This window comes from Eublepharis macularius, chromosome 2, assembly GCF_028583425.1.
Source record: "Eublepharis macularius isolate TG4126 chromosome 2, MPM_Emac_v1.0, whole genome shotgun sequence".
NCBI lineage: Eukaryota > Metazoa > Chordata > Lepidosauria > Squamata > Eublepharidae > Eublepharis > Eublepharis macularius.
Window position 1 is genome coordinate 12,153,224 of NC_072791.1, and position 22,000 is coordinate 12,175,223.

General features: G+C 40.5%; 1 protein-coding gene across 1 annotated transcript in view; it reads left to right on the plus strand.

The window, feature by feature from the left end:
* The window catches only part of LOC129324287 (zinc finger protein 345-like), a 28,765-nt gene extending 11,449 nt beyond the window's left edge, over nucleotides 1-17,316 (plus strand). The window contains exon 7 of the mRNA XM_054971456.1: nucleotides 14,661-17,316. Within this exon, the coding sequence (XP_054827431.1) occupies nucleotides 14,661-16,222 (1,562 nt within the window). The 3' untranslated portion in view covers nucleotides 16,223-17,316. The remainder of the gene's footprint in view (nucleotides 1-14,660) is intronic.
* The last annotated feature ends 4,684 nt before the right edge of the window (nucleotides 17,317-22,000 follow it).

The following is a 22,000-nucleotide window of genomic DNA, read 5'->3' on the forward strand; positions in this document are numbered from 1 at the left end:
CTTATCTCCTTTTTAGTTCGAGTCACTACTTTGACAGGCGAGGGGAATTCTGTAGACATAGTTTTTCTTGATTACAATAAGGCTTTTGAGTAAGGCTTTTTTGTCATCATTTTTTGACAACTGTGGTTTGGATGATGATGCTCTTTGGTGGATTTGCAATTTGGTAAGAGATTGTACCAAAAGTGTGCTTGTAAAGGGTTCCTCGTCTTCTTGGAGAGGAATGTCAAGCAGGATAGCCTCAGAGATCTCTCCTGGGCCCTCTGTTGTTCAAAATCTTTAAAAATTACTTGAATGATGGAATAGAGGGGATGCTCTTTTAAGTTGCAATTCATACTAAACTGGGACAGGAAGCAAATGCAGTAGAAGATGGAATCAAGATTCAGGATGATCTTGACAGGCTGGATAACTGAGATAAAACTAACAAAATGAATTTCAACACATACAAATATATTTTTTTCATTTAATAATAATAATAGCATTTGATTTATATACCACCCTTCAGGAGGACTTAACACCCACTCAGAGCGGTTTACAAAGTATGTTACTATTATCTCCACAACAAAACACCCTGTGAGGTGGGTGGGGCTGAGAGAGCTAGAAGCTGTGACTGATCCAAGGTCACCCAGCTGGCTTCAAGCGAAGAAGTGGGGAATCAAACCCGGTTCTCCAGATTAGAGTCCTCCGCTCTTAACCACTATACCAAACTGGCTCTCAGTTTAGGCGGAAAAAAAATCAAACATATAAAGTGGGATTGGTAAGACTTGTCTTCGCAGTAAGGCATGTGATCAATATCTAGAGGTCTTAGTAGATCATACACTGACCATGAGTCACCAGTGAGATGCAATAGCTAAAAAGGCAAATGCAATTTTGGGTGGCATTAACAAATATAGTGTCCAGATCTTGTGATGTGATAGTATCACTTTGCTTCACTGAGAGCTCACTTGGAGAACTGTGTTCAGTATTCGGCACCATAGTTTAAGAAGGATGTTGATAAACTGGAATGTGTCCAAAGTAGAGCAACAAAGATAGTGAAGGGTCTGGAGACCAAGTCCTATGTGGATGTTTTGAAGGAATGGATATGTTTAGCTTGTAGAGGAGGCGACTGAAAGGTAATAAGATAACTGTCAGATAGAGGATGGATCAGAGTTCTTTTACGTTGCCTCAGAGGGTCAGACGAGAAACAATAGGTTAAAGTAAAAGGGTTGTTGACTAAACATTAGGAAGATGTGCCTGACAGTTACAGCAGTCCCTCAGTGGAACAGTCTTCCTTGGGAGGTGGTGGGCTCGTCTTCTTTCGGAATTTTTCAATAGAGGCTAGATGGCCATCTATCAGCAGTGCCAATTCTACGCTTCAGTATGAACTTAGGCAAATTATGAGAGGGACAGCAGGAAGAAATGAACCAGTTCTCTGCTCCTGTGGCAATTTTTGATATTTCCAGAGCAATGCTAATACTTTGGGATCAGGAAAGAATTTCCTCCATGCCAGATTGGTCATGGACCCTGGAGGCTTTTTTACCTTCATTTGCACTTAGGGCAGTGGTCACTGAGGGAGTAGATGGGTAGTGGTAAATTTCCTGTATTGTGCCTGGAATTGTTTTTTTTTTAATTAAAAATGTTATTGAATGCATTAACATATTACACAGTACACAATACATACTCATTTACCCTTATGATTACAGTATATGCCCCCCATCCCTTCCCCCTCCTCCTTTCCCCTTTTTGACTTCCAACAGCACTAAAACCCCTTAATTTCTTATCGTTATCTCTAATTACTCTATACTCCCTATTATCAAAGGTAAAGTCCATGTTCATTCTCCTAACTCATATCGCTTAGTAACTACCTAGAGTTCACAGTTGTCCTCTCACATCCCATTTATTTTCCACATAGTCCTTAAACTTCTTCCAGTCAGTTAGAAATTCATTCGGATTCTGCTCTCTCAATTTCCTTGTCAATTTGTCCATTTCCGCCATGTGCAACAGCTTTTGGATCCATTCCTCAACTTCTGGTATGTCTTCTTGTTTCCAGTATTGTGCATACAAAATTCTTGCTGCAACAGTCATATAATATAACAGAGTTCTATCCCTCATGTTTACTTCTTGCATATTCAATCCTAGCAACAACATTTCCGGGCTCTTCAACAAGTTACATTTCATAATTAACAGCATTTCTCCATAAATCTTAGACCAAAACATTTTGGCCTTTTCGCAGGTCCACCACATATGGTAAAAAGAGCCCTCGTGTTTTTTACATTTCCAACATTTATTTGATATTCCACTGTTTGCATTTGCTAGTTTTTTCGGTGTTAAATACCATCTATAAATCATCTTATATCCATTCTCTTTAAAATTGTTACATGTGGATATCTTCAAAGTATTCTTCCATAGAAATTCCCAGATTTCCATTGTCACTTCTTTGTTAAAGTTTATTGCCCATTTCACCATCTGTGTTTTAACAACCTCATCCTGTGCATACCATGTCAACAAAATTTTATATATTTTAGAAATCATTTTCACTTCTTCACCAAACAAAATCTCTTCTAGTTCTGTATTTTTTATTCTAAAACCTACATTTCTTTTGTCAGTTTCAAATATATCCTTAATTTGCCTATATTGTAACCAACCATACTCAAATGGTAACTCATCTTTACCTTTTATCTTGAGGGTGTCTTTATCTCCACTCAATAATTCCTTATATTTGTATTGTTGTTGATATTCATGCATTAAAAAACTTTAAAAAATAATAATAATTCCTTATAGGTTAACCAGTCTTCCCCTCTATAATACATATTTGGGTTCACCACTTCCACTGGCACAATCCACACAGGTCTTTTTTCACCCAAAAACTTCTTATATTTTTGCCAAATCATGAAGATATTCCTTCTCACAAAATGATGCTGAAACATACCATCCATTTTATATTTCTCATACCATAAATACACATGCCAACCAACCAAGTTATTGAACCCTTCCAAAGCTAATAATTTTAGATTAGATAATTTCACCCATTCTTTCAGCCAGACCAAGCAAATTGCTTCATAATACAATCTCAAATTTGTATTATGTATTATGTAATTGCAAGCCTCCCCTTTCTTTTGCGTCACACAGTACCTTCATCTTAATTCTTGGTTTTCTCCCAACCCAAATAAAATCTGAAATTCTTCTTTGCCATTTATCTTTTTTTTTTTTTTTGAAAAATTTTTTATTGGGTTAGAACATTTTTATTTTTACATTACAATCAATTTTCCCCTAATTTTTCGTTTCTAACCCCCTCCCTTTCCCCCCCTTTTGTTGACTTCCAACAGCTTTCCCACCCTCTGTCCCTTTTCCCTTACTTCTATTAAATTCCTCTGTCTAAAACAGATATACATTCTCCATTATATTAAGCAGTGCATCATTAACTCCTTTAATTATTATACACCCAAACTATACGTCTTTAGATAAACAATTTATCCCATTTTCCAGTTTTGAATAATTCTATATAAACCTATATATCATAAACCATAAAAATTTCCCACATTTAAATCAAACAATTTGATTTATTCTCTATATATTACTCATTTCAACTTTTTATGGTAATTCTATATAACTCCTCAGATACTCAACCAATTTAACTCTTCTATACATTCAGTTTGGTGCATATAAATCTTGTCAAAGAAAGAAAATATTGTTAGTTAGTCAATCCTCATGTTTAAACCTTATCATTAATTATTCTCTATCAGTTGACCTATACATATCTATATATATCTCAATCAATTAATCTAACTGCTTATAAATTCACATTTCTCTTCCTCCCCCGGTAAAGTCACCCCTCTCTTTTATACTTTTATTATATTTCAGTAGTTCTCAAACTGCCACAGTTTTCCTCCCACCTCCCATTTCTTCTCCAGGTATTGTTTCAGCTTCTCCCAGTCTGTGTTGAACTGCCCTGAGTCCAGATCTCTCAGTTTTCTTGTCATCTTGTCCATTTCAGCCATATACAGCAATTTGTAGATCCAATCTTCAATAGTTGGTACTTCTTGTACTTTCCATTTCTGCGCATACAAAAGTCTAGCTGCTGCAGTCATATAAAAAATCAACATCCTATGATGGGCTGGAATTCCCTCCATTCCCAAGTTTAGCAGCAGGAGTTCTGGGTTCTTATTTATTTGAAACTGTAAAATTTCACTCATTTCTCTTATTATTTCCCCCCAGAACTGCCTAGCTACCTCACACGACCACCACATATGATAGAGGGAGCCCTCATGTTTCTTACATTTCCAGCATTTATTAGAAGTATTCAAATTCCCTAGCGCAATCTTCTTTGGTGTCATGTACCAACGATAGATCATTTTGAAAATGTTCTCTTTAATATTGATACATGTCGTTGTCTTCATTGTAGTTTTCCACAAGTATTCCCATGCCTCCATTGTTATTTCTTTATTGAAATTTATAGCCCATTTCACCATCTGTGTTTTAACTATCTCATCCTCAGTATACCATTTCAGCAATACTTGGTATACCTTGGATATTCTTTTCTTGTCTTCTTTAAGAAGGGTCTGCTCTAGTTCCGAGTTCTCTGTTCGTATGCCCCCTTTTGCAAAGTCTGAGTTGTATAAGTCTCTAATCTGTCTATACTGAAACCAATCATAGTTAGGTGATAGTTCCTCTTGCGTCTTTATTCTAAGTTTAAATACTTCAATCTTAGTTATTTCTTTGTACGTTAAACATTGTTGTTCATTATCCACAGCTCTCGGATCTATCACCTCATATGGAACCACCCACAAGGGGGTTCCTTCTTGTAGGTAAGTTCTATACTTCTTCCAGATTGTAAATAGACTTCTCCTTACAAAATGATGCAGGAACATCGAGTTGACCTTTACTTTGTCATGCCATAGGTATGCGTGCCATCCAAAAAATTTTTTATATCCCTCTAGGGCTAATAGTTTCTTATTCTTTAATGTCATCCACTCTTTTAGCCAAACTAGGCAGATTGCATCATGGTAAAGTCTCAGATTGGGCAGTTGCATTCCGCCTCTCTCCTTTGCATCTTGTAAAACTTTTACTTTCACTCGAGGCTTCTTGCCTGCCCAAACAAAATCTGATATTTTCCTCTGCCATTTTTCAAATTGTTTAGAGTCTCTGATGATTGGTATTGTCTGTAACAAAAACATTACTCTTGGTAACACATTCATCTTAACTGCTGCAATCCTGCCCAACCATGACAGGTTCAATCTATTCCATTTGATCAAGTCTCTCTCTATCTGAGTCCATAATTTTTCATAATTATTCTTGAACAAATCTATATTTTTTGCAGTCAGCTCAACTCCCAAGTATTTCACCTTACTAGTTACTTCACAATCCGTTGTTTCCATTAACAATTGTTGTTTCTGCTTAGTCATGTTTTTGCATAATATCTTTGACTTCTTTTTGTTAATGAAGAAACCTGCCAAATCTCCAAACTCCTTGATCTTGTCTATCACTTTTGGCATGTTCTCCAGTGGGTCTTCTACAATTAACATTATGTCGTCTGCAAATGCTCTGACCTTATATGAATAGTCCTTTATTTTTATTCCTCGTATTTCCTCATCTTGTCGAATTTGTATCATCAGAATCTCCAATACTAAAATGAACAACAATGGAGATAACGGGCAACCTTGTCTTGTTCCTTTACTAATCGTCAATTTTTTGGTCAATTCATCATTCACTACAATTGCTGCAGTCTGGTCTCTATAGATTTCCTTGATTGCTCTGACGAATCTTTCTCCCAGTTGTAGCTTTTCCATAGTGGCAAACATAAAGTCCCAGTTTAAATTGTCAAACGCTTTTTCAGCGTCTACAAAGAAGAAACCAACCTCTTTGTCACAACGCTTGTCGTAGTATTCAATAGCATTGATCACTGTCCTTAAGTTGTCTCTTATTTGTCTGTCTGGCAAAAAGCCTGCTTGTTCCTCCTCTATGACTTCCGAGAGCCACCCCTTCAATCTCTCCGCCAATATCTTCGCAAAAATTTTATAGTCATTATTGAGTAGTGATATAGGCCTATAATTTTTCACGCTAGTCAGATCTTGGCCCTCTTTTGGGATCAATGATATATTCGCTTCGCTCCAAGTGTCTGGAATTCTTTGATCCCTAAAAACTCCGTTCATCACCTCTTTTAGGAATGGTGCCAGTTCATTGGCCATTGTCTTATAAAATTTAGCCGTAAGTCCATCTGGCCCTGGCGCCTTTCCTAGATTTGCGGATTGTATTGCCATATTTATTTCCTCATCAGTTACTTCACTGTTCAGCTTATTTCTCCAAGCTTCCGAGATCTCTGGAAGTTTGGTTTTCTCCAAATATGATGCTATTGATTCTTTGTTTACTTCTTTTTTATTATACAGCTTAGCGTAAAATTTATAAAAGGCTCTGCTAATGGTAGTCTGCTCCAAATACGTTTTGTTTTCTTCACAAATTTTATTTATTATTTTCTTTTCCCTTTTCTTCTTTAATTGCCATGCCAAATATTTCCCAGGTTTATTAGCACCCTCAAAAGCTTTTTGATTCAGTCTTTTAAGGTTCCACTCCAATTCTTTGTTACTCATTGCTGTTAACTGTTCTTGAAGAATTTTGATTTCCTGATGTATTTTCTTTTTCCCTGGTCTCTTTTTTAACTGTACTTCTTTGGCCTTTATTTTCTCCTCAATCTCTTGTCTTTTCTCCTCTTTCTTTTTCCTTGCTCTACCATTTAAGTCCATTAGTATGCCCCTTACAACCGCCTTGTACGCGTCCCAAACTTTACTGGTTGGTACTTCTTTATTCACGTTGTATTGTATAAAAAACTTAGTCTCTCTTCTCAGTGTTTCCATATTCTCACTTTCCTGTAACAGGTCCTCATTTATTCTCCAGGCTTTCCTTTTTCTCCTTTTTCCAAATTTCCACATAATTGGGTTGTGATCTGAGCCTACCATCGGCATTATTTCTACCTCCTTAGTCCATAGCGCTAAGTCCTTTGAGGCCCAGATCATATCAATTCTTGATAATGTAAGATGCCTTGCAGAATAAAAAGTAAACTGTTTGGTTTTAGGATATTCTCTCCTCCATACGTCTTCGAGAGTCTCTTGTTGAATCAACTCAAAAAAAAGCTTTGGCAATAGTCCTCTTTTCTTTTGTGCTTTTGTAGTCTTTTTGTCTAATTCCAAATCTGTCACTCCATTGAAATCTCCAGCAAGAATTATCTGGTCATATACAAGATCGTCTAGGTGCTTCCTTAAGTCCTCAAAGAAGCTTTCCTTTGCACCGTTAGGTGCATAAAGTCCGACTACCAACACTCTCTTTAAGTTCCAATTACATTCCACTGCTACAAATCTAGCTTCCACATCTCTCATAACAAATTTTGGCTGCAGCTCCTCTTTTATATACAACACCACTCCTCTTTTTTTCTTGTTGGAAGCCGCTACAAATTCTTTGCCCAATTTTCCAGATTTTAAATATTTTACATCCTGTTTTCTAATGTGGGTCTCCTGCAAACAAACAATATCACATTTTTGTTTTAGTAGCCAATGAAAAATATTTTTTCTCTTATTCGGTGAGTTTAGTCCATTTACATTCCAAGATAATACTTTACACTCCATATTCATGGTTTTGTTGGTAAGTCTTTTTCATTGTCCTTGATAAATCTCTCCATCTCCCGCTCAGATCTGATGCGTTTTTTTGCCCCTCCAAACTCAAAGGACACTCCTTCCGGTAACTCCCATCTGTATCTGATATTCATGTCCTTCAAAGTCTGAATTAGCACTCTATATTTTTTCCTGTCCAATAACACTGATCTGGGCAGTTCCTTCATTATAATAATCGTCTTGCCATCAATCTCCAATGGATCTTGAAATTGTTTGGTCACAATCCTCTCTTTCATATTTCTAGTTGTAAACTGCACAATCACATCCCTTGGTAGTTTCCTCTGGGTTGCAATTCTCGAGTTCACACGATACGCCACATCTAGGATAGCCACAATTTCCTCCTCCTCCTTCCCCAGGTAATCAGCCAACACCTCAGTCATCTGTTCTTGCGCTGACTTCCCTTCCACTTCTGGCAGACCGCGAAAACGAAGCTGCTTCTCCATGTGTTTAGTTTCTGCAACTGACATCCTCCCCTTCACCAGCCTCATCTCTGTTTGTTGCGTGTCTATTAAATTCTCCATCGCGTCTTCTACTGTTTTAACTCTCTGCTGCGTTCCTTGTAATTCACTGCTAATCGTTTCCACACCTTTTTTCACTTCTGACAGCTCCGACTTTACTGTCTGTGTAACTTCCTTGACCTCTTTAATAAGCTCCAATTTCGTGTCCTTAAGTTCTTTCATCATGTCTATAAGTTTTTTGTCCAAGTTTTCTATTGCCGATTGCCACTCTTTTTTCGACATCGTGGGGCTTGCTTTAGCTCGCTCCCACGAATCTGCTCTCTTCCTCAGCTCCGTGGCGTATAATTAAACGTTTTCCTTTTTTTTTTTTAAATGTCCCAATCTTTGCCAAAATTAATTTTTTATATCCAAAATGTCGGGCGTCTTTTCTCTATGGTTTCTCTATGTTATTATAATCCAAGATGGCCTACTTCCTCTTCCGCTGAAGCCACGACCCTTCCACTTTCAAAGATGGCGATTCCCCACTTCCTGTCCTTTGGCAAGGGCCGCTTCCCTCCAGCCACTCTATTGTTGTTACGCACTTCCTGTCTCCCGTCTTCCCACAGCAGGTCTCGCGATGGTGTCTTTTTCCCACAGCTCCAAAACCACAGGTATTCAAAACAATAGTCCGATTTTTGTAATAACTTCTTTAAACTTAGTCTCTTTTAAAATACAACTCCTGCCGAGTCTTCACCTCCTTTTCGCTAGTCTGTTGCAGTTTAAAAGTCTACTTTCTTTCCTCTCTGTTTTTGTCAATCTGTCCCGTTTCAAGAGATAGCGATCTTTACCTTCTCTCCAGCTTTCTCGGGTTGTAATCGCTGTTTCGATCTTAAATTCTCCTCTCGACTTCCCTCCCCGATCGAAGCTTGGGTATGTAGGTCTTATGCCAGCCGAATTGGCCCCAAAATTGCCGCAGAGATTATAGCCGACCCGTCGCAAGGTGGGACCTCAAGGATCGGGGGGGAGACTCCTTGTGTAGAGCCCCCCCTCGTCCGAGATCTAACTCACCCTAGGGTCTTGAGCGTTCTTTGCCTGCTCCCCGCCTGAGAGCAGTCGGCCGCGGGTTATTTTCACCCCTCCGGCCAGTTAAAACGGCAATCCGGTCAGCTCCACAAATGGAGCTGCGTTAGACCTCCATGAATCCCAAACCGGAAGTCTTCTTTGCCATTTATCAAAATGCTTCATTTCTTTAACAATTGGAATCGCTTGCAACAGAAACATCATTTTCGGTAATACATTCAATTTAACAACTGAGATATGTCCTAACAATGACAGATTCAATTTGTTGCATTTCAACAGATCTCTCTCTATCTGCGACCACAGTTTTTCATAATTATTTTTGAATAGATCTATATTCTTAGCTGATACTTCTATCCCCAGGTATTTCGTTTTCTGAACCACTTCACACTTTGAAACATTCATTAATTGTTCTTGTTTTCTTTTTTTGTCATATTTTTACAGAGCAATTTCGACTTTGATCTATTAATGATAAATCCTGCCAGATCTCCGAACTCTTTAATTTTATCTAACAATATTGGTAATGTCTGGATTGGATCTTCTACTATAAACATTACATCATCTGCAAATGCTCTGAACTTATAAGAAAACCCTTTGAGTTTTATACCTTTAATATTGTCATCATCTCTTATTTGCCTCAAAAGTATTTCCAACACCATAACAAATAATAACAGTGAAAGTGGACATCCTTGTTTTGTACCTTTTCTTACCTCAATTTTTTCTGTCAAATCACCATTTACCACTAATGATGCATTTTGTTCAAAATATGTAGCTTTCACTGCATTAATAAAATCTTGCCTCATTTCCATCTTTTCTATCATCAAAAACATAAAATCCCAATTCAAATAATCAAAGGCTTTTTCAGCATCAGCAAAAAACAGGCCTACTTCTTTTTCTGGATGCTTATCATAATATTCAATGGCGTCCAACACAACTCTCAGATTATCCCTAATTTGTCTGTTCGGTAAAAATCTGGCCTGCTGTTCCCCTACAAATTCTATTAAAAATTTCTTGAGCCTTTCCGCTATAATTCTTGCAAAAATTTTGTAATAAAAAAATTTGTAATCAAAAATTTTGTAATCACCCTTGGCATAATTTCTATTTTCCTTGTAATCAAATTTAAATCCTTTGTTGCCTAGATCATATGAATTCTTGAAAACGACTGGTGTCTTGTCGAATAAAAAGTAAAGTCTTTTATTTTAGGATTCCAGCTCCTCCAAATATCTTCCAAATTTTCCTGTCCAACCAATTCAAAAAAGGATTTTGGTAATTTTGGTAATTGTTTAATAAAGATATCGGCTTATAACTTTTGACATTTAGTAAATCTTGTGACTCTTTTGGGATCAGTGAGATATTTGCTTCATTCCAGGTCTTTGGAAGATTTTTCTTTTTAATAATTTCATTCATCAACTTTTGTAGAGGCTGCACCAAGTCTTTTTTCATTACTTTATAAAATTTTGCTGAAATTCCATCTGGACCCGGTGCTTTCCCTATTTTAGTTGATTCTATAGCATCTAAAGTTTCTCCTTCTGTTACTGGAACATTCAAAATCTCTCTCATTGTCGTTGAAATCTTTGGTAGTTTTGCTCTTTCCAAATATGCTTTTATTTTATCTAATTCTATCATTTTCTTTTGGAATAATTTTGCATAATATTTGTAAAAAGCTCTTTTTATCCCTTGATGGTCCATTATTTCTGTTCCTTCTTCTATTATCTTCCCTAAAACTTTTTTCCCCTTTTCTTTATCAATTGCCAGGCTAAATATTTCCGGGGCTTGTTGGCCCCCTCAAAGGATTTTTGCTGCAGAGATTTTAAATGCCATTCTAACTCTTTATTTGCAGAAGCTCTTACTTGTTCTTGTAAAATCTTAATTTCCAGGATTATTAATTTCTTCCCCGGTCTTTTCTGTAGACCTTTCTCTTTTTTGGAAATTTTCTCTTGAATCTCCTGAAGTTGCTTTTCTTTTCTTTTCCCTGCTGTTCAATGTGATCAGGATCCCTCTGATCACAGCTTTATAGGCATCCCACACCGTATGTGTTGGGACTTCCTAACCAACGTTCAGTTGAAAAAAGTCCTTTGTCTCTTTTTGAATTGTTTTAACATTCTCTTGGCTCTGTAGAAGATCTTCATTTAATCTCCATCTAAACTTCCTGACTCCTGTCGCAATAGTCAACATCATTGGATTATGATCCAAACTCACCCTTGGCATAATTTCTATTTTCTTTGTAATCAAATTTAAATCCTTTGTTGCCCAGATCATATCAATTCTTGAAAACGACTGGGGTCTTGTCGAATAAAAAGTAAAGTCTTTTATTTTAGGATTCCAGCTCCTCCAAATATCTTCCAAATTGTCCTGTCCAACCAATTCAAAAAAGGATTTTGGTAATTTCCCAGCCTTTTTGTTCTGTATTTTGGATTTCCTGTCTATTTGCAAATTAGCCACCCCATTAAAATCCCCAGTCATTATAATTTGCTTATATGCATACTTATCCATTTTCTGAATTAGTTCCTTATAAAAATCATCTTTAGCTCCATTTGGTGCATATATACCTAAAACCAGGGTCTTCTTGAAATTCACAATAATCTCTACTGCCAAATATCTTCCCTCTTTGTCTTTAAAAATTAATTTAGGGTCCAATTCTTGTTCTATATAAATCACAATCCCTCTTTTCTTCTGTTTAGCAGATGCCCAAAACTCTTGTCCTAATTGTCCCATTTTTTAGATACTTACAATCTTGCTCTTTAATGTGGGTTTCTTGTAAACATATTATATTACAATTTTGCCTCTTGATCCTATGAAAAATCATTTTACATTTTTGGGGTGAATTCAAACCATTAACATTCCAAGATATTTGTACTCCATATTTCGACTCTTTAAGTGCTCCTGGAAAGTCTTTTTCGTTATCCACCAAAAACACAATCATCTCATGCTTTGACTTAATGGTCACTCTTGCAGAATTAAACGTAAAACTCAAGCCTTCAGGTATTTCCCACCTACACCTGATCTTTTTTCTTCTCAATTTCCCAGGTAATTCTCGGTATTTTTTGCGCTCTTGTAAAATTTTCTTTGGCAGCTCCTACATAATTCTGACTCTACTTCCTTCCAATACCAGAGGGTTTTGAAAGTGTCTACTTAAAATTTCTTCCTTCATTCTTTTGGTTGTGAATTGTAAAATTATATCCCTAGGTAAATTCTTCTGCTGCACATAGCTGGAATTTATTCTGTAGGCCAAATCCATATTACCTTGAATTTCTTCTGGCTGTTTTTCAAGTAATCTGATAATATTTCAGTCATTTGCTCCTGTGTATTTTGAGTCAAGGACTCCAAGACTCCTCGAAATCTTAATTGATTTTCCATAATTCTGCATTCTATCACCGCCATCTGCTCCTTTAACGCTTGATTTTCTGTTTTTAAACCAGACGTCGTCTGCTCCAACTCCTTCACTGTTTGATTTGTTGTTTGAAGCTCCGTTTTAACATCTTCTATACTCTTCGCCAATTCAGAGACCTCTGCTTTTATTAGGTCTTTTAAATTTTTTTAGCAAGTTCTCCATTCGTTGTATTGATTGAGACAACTCCTTGTTGCCATCAATCACTTTTTTCTCCAGCACCTCCATCGCCGCTTGCAATTCTTTTTCACCTTTCTTCGTCATGCCTGGGCTAGCATTATGCCACCCCAAGTATCTGCTCTCTTTCTAAGCTCCGTTTTTAGTATTCACATCTGCTTCCTGTAATTTCCAGGTCTTTACTTTAAAAATTAACTTTTTTTCTCAGCTTAATATTTTAGATGGTTGTTGTGGGTTTTCCGGGCTGTATTGTCGTGGTCTTGGCATTGTAGTTGGCAGTGTCACTGTGGCAGTGTCACTGCGACACTGAGAGATCTCTGTCTTTTGGTGCTACACCTCTGAAGAGGCCAGCCATAGCTGCTGGCGAAACGTCAGGAACTACAATGCCAAGACCACGGCAATACAGCCCGTAAAACCCACAACAACCATCATTCTCCAGCCGTGAAAGCCTTCAACAATACATCGTTAATATTTTAGACCTTGCCAAAATGTCGGGCGCAATTTCTCTATGGTATTTTGTCCAATTTGTTCCTCCTTGCCTTCTTAAAATGGCTGACTTCTGCTTCCTGCTGACCTTCCAGTCTCAACTCCTCTCGATAGTGCCTTTGTTTTGCTTCCGCAGTCCTTTTCAGCTCTCCTCCTCCACTTCCTCTTCCACTTATTTCCTCTCTAGGCAGGAAGGTCGTCTATTCTCAATGTCCCTTTTGTTCTCACACCATTCTTGTGATGCTCCAACTGATTCTTGCTCCTTCCTCCCTTTCCCACCGTTGTTATCTCTTGCAAAACCACAGGTATGTATAAACAAAACTTATTTTTTCTCTTTTAACACTATTTTCTTCTTTCAAATTTGCCAAATTTCTCAAAATTGCCTTAGTCCAGGGGTGGGCAAATTGCAGCCCGCGGGCCACATGCGGCCCGCTACAGTTTTTTGTGGCCCACCAAGACAGTCAGAAAAAAAAATGTAGAAAAGTGTGATAGGGTACATTTGTCTCATTAAACTGATTCTAAAATTAAATGTGCTTGCAGCTATAGATGATGTGAAATTAGCACAATAAATAAATAGAATAAAACTACCACTATTTTATTTAATTTATATTTATTGATTTTTATGATACAATTTATACCTTTTCTGAAATGCAAAGTTAACTAATGAATGCAAAAGGTGCAACCCTCCGCTAACCTCCACTCCACTAAAAGGTGCAGCCCTCCGCTAACCTCCACTCCTACAAAGTGGCCCCTGAGCCAAAACAATTGCCCACCCCTGCCTTAGTTCTTTACTCATCTAGCAGTCTTGTATTTTTATTTTGTTGCTCTTATCCTTTTTCTTTCACTTTTAAGTCCGGAAAAATGAGATAGCAATCTTTACCTTTTCTTGTTAAATTTGGGCTGTTCGTGCTGTTTCTTCCATTTAAAGATGTTCCATTTCAGTACAGATGCTTGGGTTCAGGCAATCTTATGTCGGCATTCGACTCCAAAGAGCTCTGGAGAGATCATAGCTCATCCTTCTCAGAGGGGACCTCAAGGCGGTGGGGGAAATCCTTTATTCAGAACAGCCCCCCTCTGCCAAGATCACACACTCTCAGGATCACGTAGTATTCTAGACCTCCCCTACCTGGGGTGGGTTGGAAGCAGGTGATCAAAGCATCTGGCCTGCCAAAAACAGATGCTCTTTTTTGCCCAGCTTGCCAGGCAACATCAGGTCACCATCAATCCCAAACAGGAAGTCGTATTGTGCCTGAAATTGGACTAGATGACCCTTTGGATTCCTTCCAGCTCTTATTTTTATATGTTTACCAACATGAACACTCAATACTCAAAAATTAATACATGGCAGGATGTGTCTCTTCAAGTAATTTTTGTTCCTATTGTTATCAGGAGCTATTAATGGCCATTTTTCCTTGATTCTGCTTTTGTTTTAAGGTCTTACCAATCTCCTCTTTATTCCAGAGGCAGATGGACCCCAGAGAAAGTCTGAGAGAAAGCCTCAACAACTCCCATTGGTAAGGGAACAGCAAAGAAGTAATGGGACAAAACAGAAGAAGAAGGAAGAATCATCCTTTCAAATGAGCTGCACAGGGAAGGAACAATATAAATTCATGGAGTATGGGAAGAGCTTTGCTTTGAGTTCAAAGGTTACTGCCTATCGACAAATTCACACGGGGAAGAAAAGATATAAATGTGAGGACTGCGGGAAGATGTTTAAACTCAAAGCACATCTTACGGAACATCGACGAATCCACACAGGAGAGAAGCCATATAAATGTGTGGAGTGTGGGAAAAGCTTTGCTCAGAGGTCTAACCTTAGTTATCATCGACGAATCCACACAGGGGAGAAACCATATAAATGCTTGGAGTGTGGGAAGAGCTTTGCTCAAAGTTCGCATTTTACGAGCCATCAACGAATCCATACAGGGGAGAAACCATTTAAATGTTTGGAATGTGGGAAGAGCTTTGCTCATAATTCAGAACTTACTTGCCATCGACGAATCCACACAGGGGAGAAGCCATATAAATGTGTGGACTGTGGGAAGAGCTTTGCTCAGAGATCCAGCCTTAGTTACCATCAACGAAACCACACAGGGGAGAAACCATATAAATGTTTGGAGTGTGGAAAGAGCTTTGCACATAATTCAGAACTTACTTGCCATCGACGAATCCACACAGGGGAGAAGCCTTATAAATGTTTGGAGTGTGGGAAGAGCTTTGCACATAATTCACAGTTTATTTCCCATCGACGAATCCACACAGGGGAGAAACCATATAAATGTTTGGAGTGTGGAAAGAGCTTTGCACATAATTCACAGTTTATTTCCCATCAACGAATCCACACAGGGGAGAAGCCTTATAAATGTTTGGAGTGTGGAAAGAGCTTTGCACATAATTCACAGTTTATTGCCCATCAACGAATCCACACAGGGGAGAAACCATATAAATGTTTAGAGTGCGGAAAGACCTTTGCTAGGAATACACATCTTACTGAACATCGACGAATCCACACAGGAGAGAAACCTTTTAAATGTGTAGAATGTGGAAAGAACTTTGGTTATAGTTCACATCTTACTGTTCATTATCGAATCCACACAGGAGAGAAGCCCTATAAATGCATAGAGTGTGGGAAGAGCTTTGCTCATAGAAAATCGTTTACTGCCCATTGTCAAAAACACACAGGGGAAATGCCCTATAAATGCTTGGAATGTGGGAAGAGCTTTGCTCATCGTTCACTGCTTAATGCCCATCATCGAATTCACACAGGGGAGAAACCATATAAATGTGTGGAGTGTGGGAAAAGCTTTGGTAAGAACTCCTATCTTACTGAACATCGACGAATCCACACAGGGGAGAAGCCTTATAAATGCAAAGAATGTGGGAAGAGCTTTGCTTATAGAAAATCAATTATTGCCCATCGTCGAAACCACACAGGGGAAATGTCCTATAAATGCTTGGAATGTGGGAAGAGCTTTGCTCATTCTTCACAGCTTAATGCCCATCATCAAATCCACACAGGTTAGAAGCCATATAAATACATAGAGGGTGGAAAGAGGTTTGCTCAGAGGGCCCACCTCATTTCCCATCAACAAATTCACATAGGGGAGAAACCATATAACTGTGTAGGGTGTGGGAAGAGGTGTACTCAGAGCTTCTGCCTTACCGTCAATTGATAACTCCACACGGGAGAAACCATAGGAATGTGTTGTGTGTGGGAATAGCTTCGTTCAAAGTACAGATCTTACTTCACATCAACGAAATAGGTTTGCTTGGAGTACAGAGCTTAGTATACACCTATGAATTTACACAGGTGAAAAACCACATAATTTGGTGGAGGATGGAAAGAACTTTGCTCGGAGGGCCCACTTTACTGTTCCTGAACAAATCCACACAAGGAAGTAACCATACCAATGTGTGGAGTGTGGAAACAGCTTTTCTCAGAGTTCAGGCATTTTTGTGCATGCAACAAATCTGCGCAGGAGAGAAACCACGTAAGTCTGGAAGAAAGTTATGTTTAAAAAGTCATCACATATCAAACAATTCTCATAGGAGAGAAAACATACAAGGACTTTGGGTAGGGTTTTTGATGTAGAGTGAAAGTCAAGGATATTTCAAGGGTGGAAGAAGGAGAGATTTTATATGTTTTAATTTGGAATTGTTAAAAATGTTTTGTAAACCACCCTAAACAATGTACAAACGTGAGATACAAATGCTCTCCATGGCCATTGTCCATAGCATCTTCACTCATCTACACCATAACTTTTTACATTTTTAATTTAATTTTTATTTCTTAATTTAAATTTAAATTTTTTAAATAAGTGTAAGAATAAATAACACAGCATTCACTCATCTGTGAGCATTCGCTCAAACTTTTAAGTGTGAGAATAAGTTACAACAGTCTTTGTTTTTCTTATTGCGAGCCAAAAATCTATTTTTGTGGGGGACATGAGGAGTTTAGGAAAGCTCTCACTCTCCTGGAAAACTATGGTTGTAATTATTCAAGAGGGCTTTCTACTCAGATGGGAGGGCTGTAATCCTGAATGTAATCTGCCCTGGGCCTGCTTGTGCAGGGAAGGCAGAATAAAAGTCCAAAATAATAAATAAATAATTATGTATGGACGCTGTCTCAAAGAGATATGTCAGCAATGGGATAGGGAGCGACTATAGACTTTACTTCTGTTGCTGTAAGCATGGTCCTAAGGCTGGATCCTACATTGCTTAATATGTCGGTATTAGAATGATATAGGCGCTGTTTCATCAATTCCTTAACTTTATATTGGATTTCTGCAGGTTTAAATATTTGCAGATTTACTTTTATATACCTTATTACATCCATATTGAAATGCCTTGTGAGTGCAATAACCCATACTGTGTAATCCGCCTTGAGTCTCCGTGAGGAAACAGTCTATAAATAACGTAAATAAATAAATAATAAAATGAACTGAACTAGGGGCTCTGCCCTGGTTGCGCCACTCACCGTATTTAACAATAGTTTGATTACTGATTTCTGGGGAGGAACTATGGTAGGCTGAGGTCTCTCACCGCATGGAGGAGCACTGGTGCCAAGAACAACAGCGGGGCGTTAAATTCTGGCTGATATGATCTCTCTAGACAAAAGAGAGATCATGAGATTACCCACTCATCCTTCGGACAGCGTCTCCCTGTGGGTAAATTGCAGAAACTGAGGTTTTTGCAGGTTGCCTGGGTCTGAACAGTTGGGAGGCTTGGAAATCATAGAATCATAGAATCATAGAGTTGGAAGGGGCCATACAGACCATCTAGTCCAACCCCCTGCCCAGTGCAGGATCAGTCTAAAGCATCTCTGACAAGTATTCATCCAGCCTCTTCTTGAAAACTGCCAGTGAGGGGGAGCTCACCACCTCCCTAGGCAGCTGATTCCACTTTTGAACTGACGGTGAAAAAGTTTTTCCTAATATCCAGTTGGTACCTTTGTGCATGTAGTTTTAGCTCATTGCTTCGCGTCCTACCCTCTGCTGCCAACTGGAACAGCTCTTTGCCCTCCTCCAAATGACAGCCTTTCAAATATTTAAAGAGAGCAATCATGTCCACCCTCAACCTCCTCTTCTCCAAACTAAATGTTCCCAAGGCTCTCAGCCTTTCCTCGTAGGGCTCAGTCTCCAGACCCCTGATCATCCTCGTCGCTCTCCTCTGCACCCTCTCGATTTTGTCCACATCATTTTTGAAGTGAGGCCTCCAGAACTGCACACAATACTCCAGGTGTGGCCTGACCAAGGCAGTATAGAGAGGGGCTATGACCTGAGATTTTGATGCTATGGCCCCTTTGATACAACCCAGAATTGAATTAGCCTTTTTTGCCACCACATCACACTGACTGCTCATATTTAGTTTACAGTCCACTCTTACCCCAAGATCCCTTTCACATCTACTACTGCCCAGAAGTGTATCCCCCATCCAGTATTTGTGCTTCTCATTTTTGTGGCTCAGATGTAATACTGTGCACTTGTCTTTGTTGAATTGCATCCTATTCACAGCTGCCCACTTCTCCAGAGTATTCAGGTCTTGATGAATTTTAATTCTATCTTCTTGGGTGTTTGCTACCCCTCCCAATTTGGTATCATCAGCAAATTTAACAAGCAGCCCTTCCACTCCTTCATCCAGATCATTGATAAAAATATTGAAAAGTACTACGTCCAAAACCGAGCCCTGCGGCACCCCACTGGATACCTCCCTCCAATATGATGAAACGCCGTTGACCACCACTCTTTGAGTGCGGTCCTCCAACCAGTTCCCTATCCACTGAACTGTCCTATAGTCTACTCCACAGTCTTCCAGTTTTCCCATCAGAATGTCATGGGGGACTTTATCAAAAGCTTTACTGATAAATCACGTCAACAGAATTCCCCCGATCCAGTAAGCTGGTCACTCGATCAAAGAAGGAAACCAGGTTGGTCTGGCAGGATCTGTTAGGAACAAAACCATGCTGACTTCCCCGGATCACTGAGTGGTCCTTCAGATGCTTACAGATTGATCCCTTTAAAATCTGTTCGAATATCTTCCCAGCAACAGAAGTCAGACTGACCGGCCTGTAGTTTCCCGGGTCATCCTTCCTCCCTTTCTATGTTCACTACTGTGGTGAACCCTACCATAGGGGGACACTGATGGTGCAGAAAGAGTGATTATGGTACAAGCACCACTCACTTTCAAACTTTCCCGCGCACTGCCGCCGCTCCAAGGAACAGGACCCCCTCCCCGAAAAGTGAGCCCCCAGGTCCCGGAGAGCAGCTTCTTAGAGGCAGGCAGGGGGTGAGTTCCATAATAAGTGACAGGAATGCCCATTGGAAACCGCAGTAGAGGCTGGAAGGCCATGGGAGAGGATGGAAGGCCCATTCCATGTGATAGGGGTGACGGACGCCCACTGACTTGCCGCAGTGCCATCCAAACACATGACTACATCACAAAGATGCGAGGAGAATACAGGGTGGACCTTGAGAGCCATGCTCCGGTCCTGGAATGACGCCCCCCTCGAGTGGAATGACAGTCTGCAGGACCAGAGAAGATGCTCCAGGGTGCGTTGTCCACCCCCTGCACCAGATTCCCCAAGTCCATCCCTGTCCCCACAATCAGCCGATATATATATATATATATATGCAGACTGTCATTCCACTCGAGGGGGGCGTCATTCCAGGACCGGAGCATGGCTCTCAAGGTCCACCCTGTATTCTCCTCGCATCTTTGTGATGTAGTCATGTGTTTGGATGGCACTGACTCCAGCAGCTCTGTCAGAGAATGAGAGTCCTTGGTGATGCCTCCCCAATTTGCCAGACACACTCTGGCCACATTACAATTCCTACCACCCTGTCTGCAGGTACATTGAGTGGTGAGGGGATAGAGAAGCAGGTTGGGGCCCCAAGGTGCCACTGGACACCTGCTCCTTTGAGCAGCAGAGGTATACAAAGGCACGGAGCCATCTGGAACCTCCTCGGAGCCACTCCTGCAGAGTCATTCACTTTGAAGTGTGAAATTGCAGCCCTTCGGGGAAGTAGAGTGGGGGGCTACTGTCATCCACAGGCAAGCAAATAGACAAGGAGCAGGAGTTGTCGTTCAACACATTTTATTGAACTGCTAAAAGTGAAGAGGATGTCTGGACACGTGTCTTGTTATTGTCAACCAGCTGGGAAGGGAGCAGAGCCAGTTTGTGCAACGGTTGGAGCTGCGAGATCCATTCCTCGTGTTGCCCTCCCGGGATCTAGGTTGAGATGCAGGCTGCCCTGGGCTAGACTTGAATGGCAGTTGAGGAGGATAACTGGGGGCAGGAACAGCCATGCTCCTTGGCCTCTCTGACGGGCTGCGATCTACCTGAAAGGGAAACAGACACATGCAGGGCAAGGGGCCCGGCCTTGTCCAAGCCCCAGCCCAGTCTGCTGTGTTCTGGGAGGGTGTCCGTGGCTGGGAGCGGGGGCAGCAGCTCCATCGTCACAGGTGCTGCCAGCTACCAGATGATGCATGCCCCTCCAGTGTGAAAATACTCCTCCTCTGCATCTGGATGGTCCGCTCCCATGGCTGCCCATGGCTCTGATCCTGTGAGACAGTTGAGGGGCTGTGCACCCGCCATCGACAGGCAGTCACAAGAGCGAGCACTCAGCTACCCTGAGGGGGGAGACCAGCCAAGAGTGTTTGATTGGAGGCCCAGCTTGGGCTGCCAGAATCCATCCACCCACTAACCATTGTGCCAAGCACGGCTTCTTGGGCATCTGCCTCCTTGGCAGGCATGGACCATGTAGGCTTGTGGTCAGGGGCTGTGCCCCTTCTTTGGTGAGCCTCATCCGTGGAGGTGGGGCGCATGCGAGGGAAGAGGGGGAGAAGTGGTGAACAGGCGAGAAGGGCCAGCTGGCTCCTCAGCTCCTTCTTACCTGTGGGTGTGCCCTCACCCTCCTCGAGCCAGGACGCCGGAGACGTGAAATCTACAAGGCAACTTGGGTGGTGGTTGGTAGTCAGTTATTGCGGACTTAGCTCTCTTCCTGTGTGTCAGTGGATGGCTTGCCCTGAATTTCACTAAGTTCTCCCTGTGCACTCTTTACCCGCCACCGGGAGCACCCTCTCCTGCTTTGCACTCTAACTCCCCACGGCAAGGGGCTGCCAGGTACAGTCTCCAGCCACCTCCCTACTTACCTGGATTCATGGGTGCTGGAAGAAATACAGAATGCCTGGGGAGGTGATTGGGTGTGCGGAGGGGAGCTCGGCTGCCATGACGACACGAATGGACTGTTCCCCATGGTAGCTGGCATCCTGTGCCCCGGTGGGCCACGTGGGTGGGGCCTGGCATGCGGGGGAGAAGCAATATGGCTATACCACTGTTTTTCATGGCATAAATTTCCACCACTGTTGGGGGCAGACCTGGACCCACATATCAGGGGAAATGGTACATTTAGTAAGAAAGAATAGCTGTCTACATCTTGATGGTTAGAGAGAAAGAGCGGAACACTGAAGAAAGAACAATAAAACTTTAGTATATGTTTCTAGTTAATTGCCCCCAATAAACTGGCTCACCCAATAGACCACCCTGTATCCTTTCATTAAGACTAAAGGCTCCGCTTTCTGTGGCGGGAATTTTTACTCGAGACCTAAATGGTCCTATGCTAACTCGCTATGTGACTAAACAAACAGAACAACAATTTAACTCTTTCATGACTGAACGTAGGACACTCGCTAAAATCCCAACAATAAGAAATAAGAAAGTTTCAAAATGGAATAAGGGGGCTGGTTATCTTAATTCCCACCCCCTTTTTGTCTTTTGACGAAAGTGCTTTGGGATGAAATAG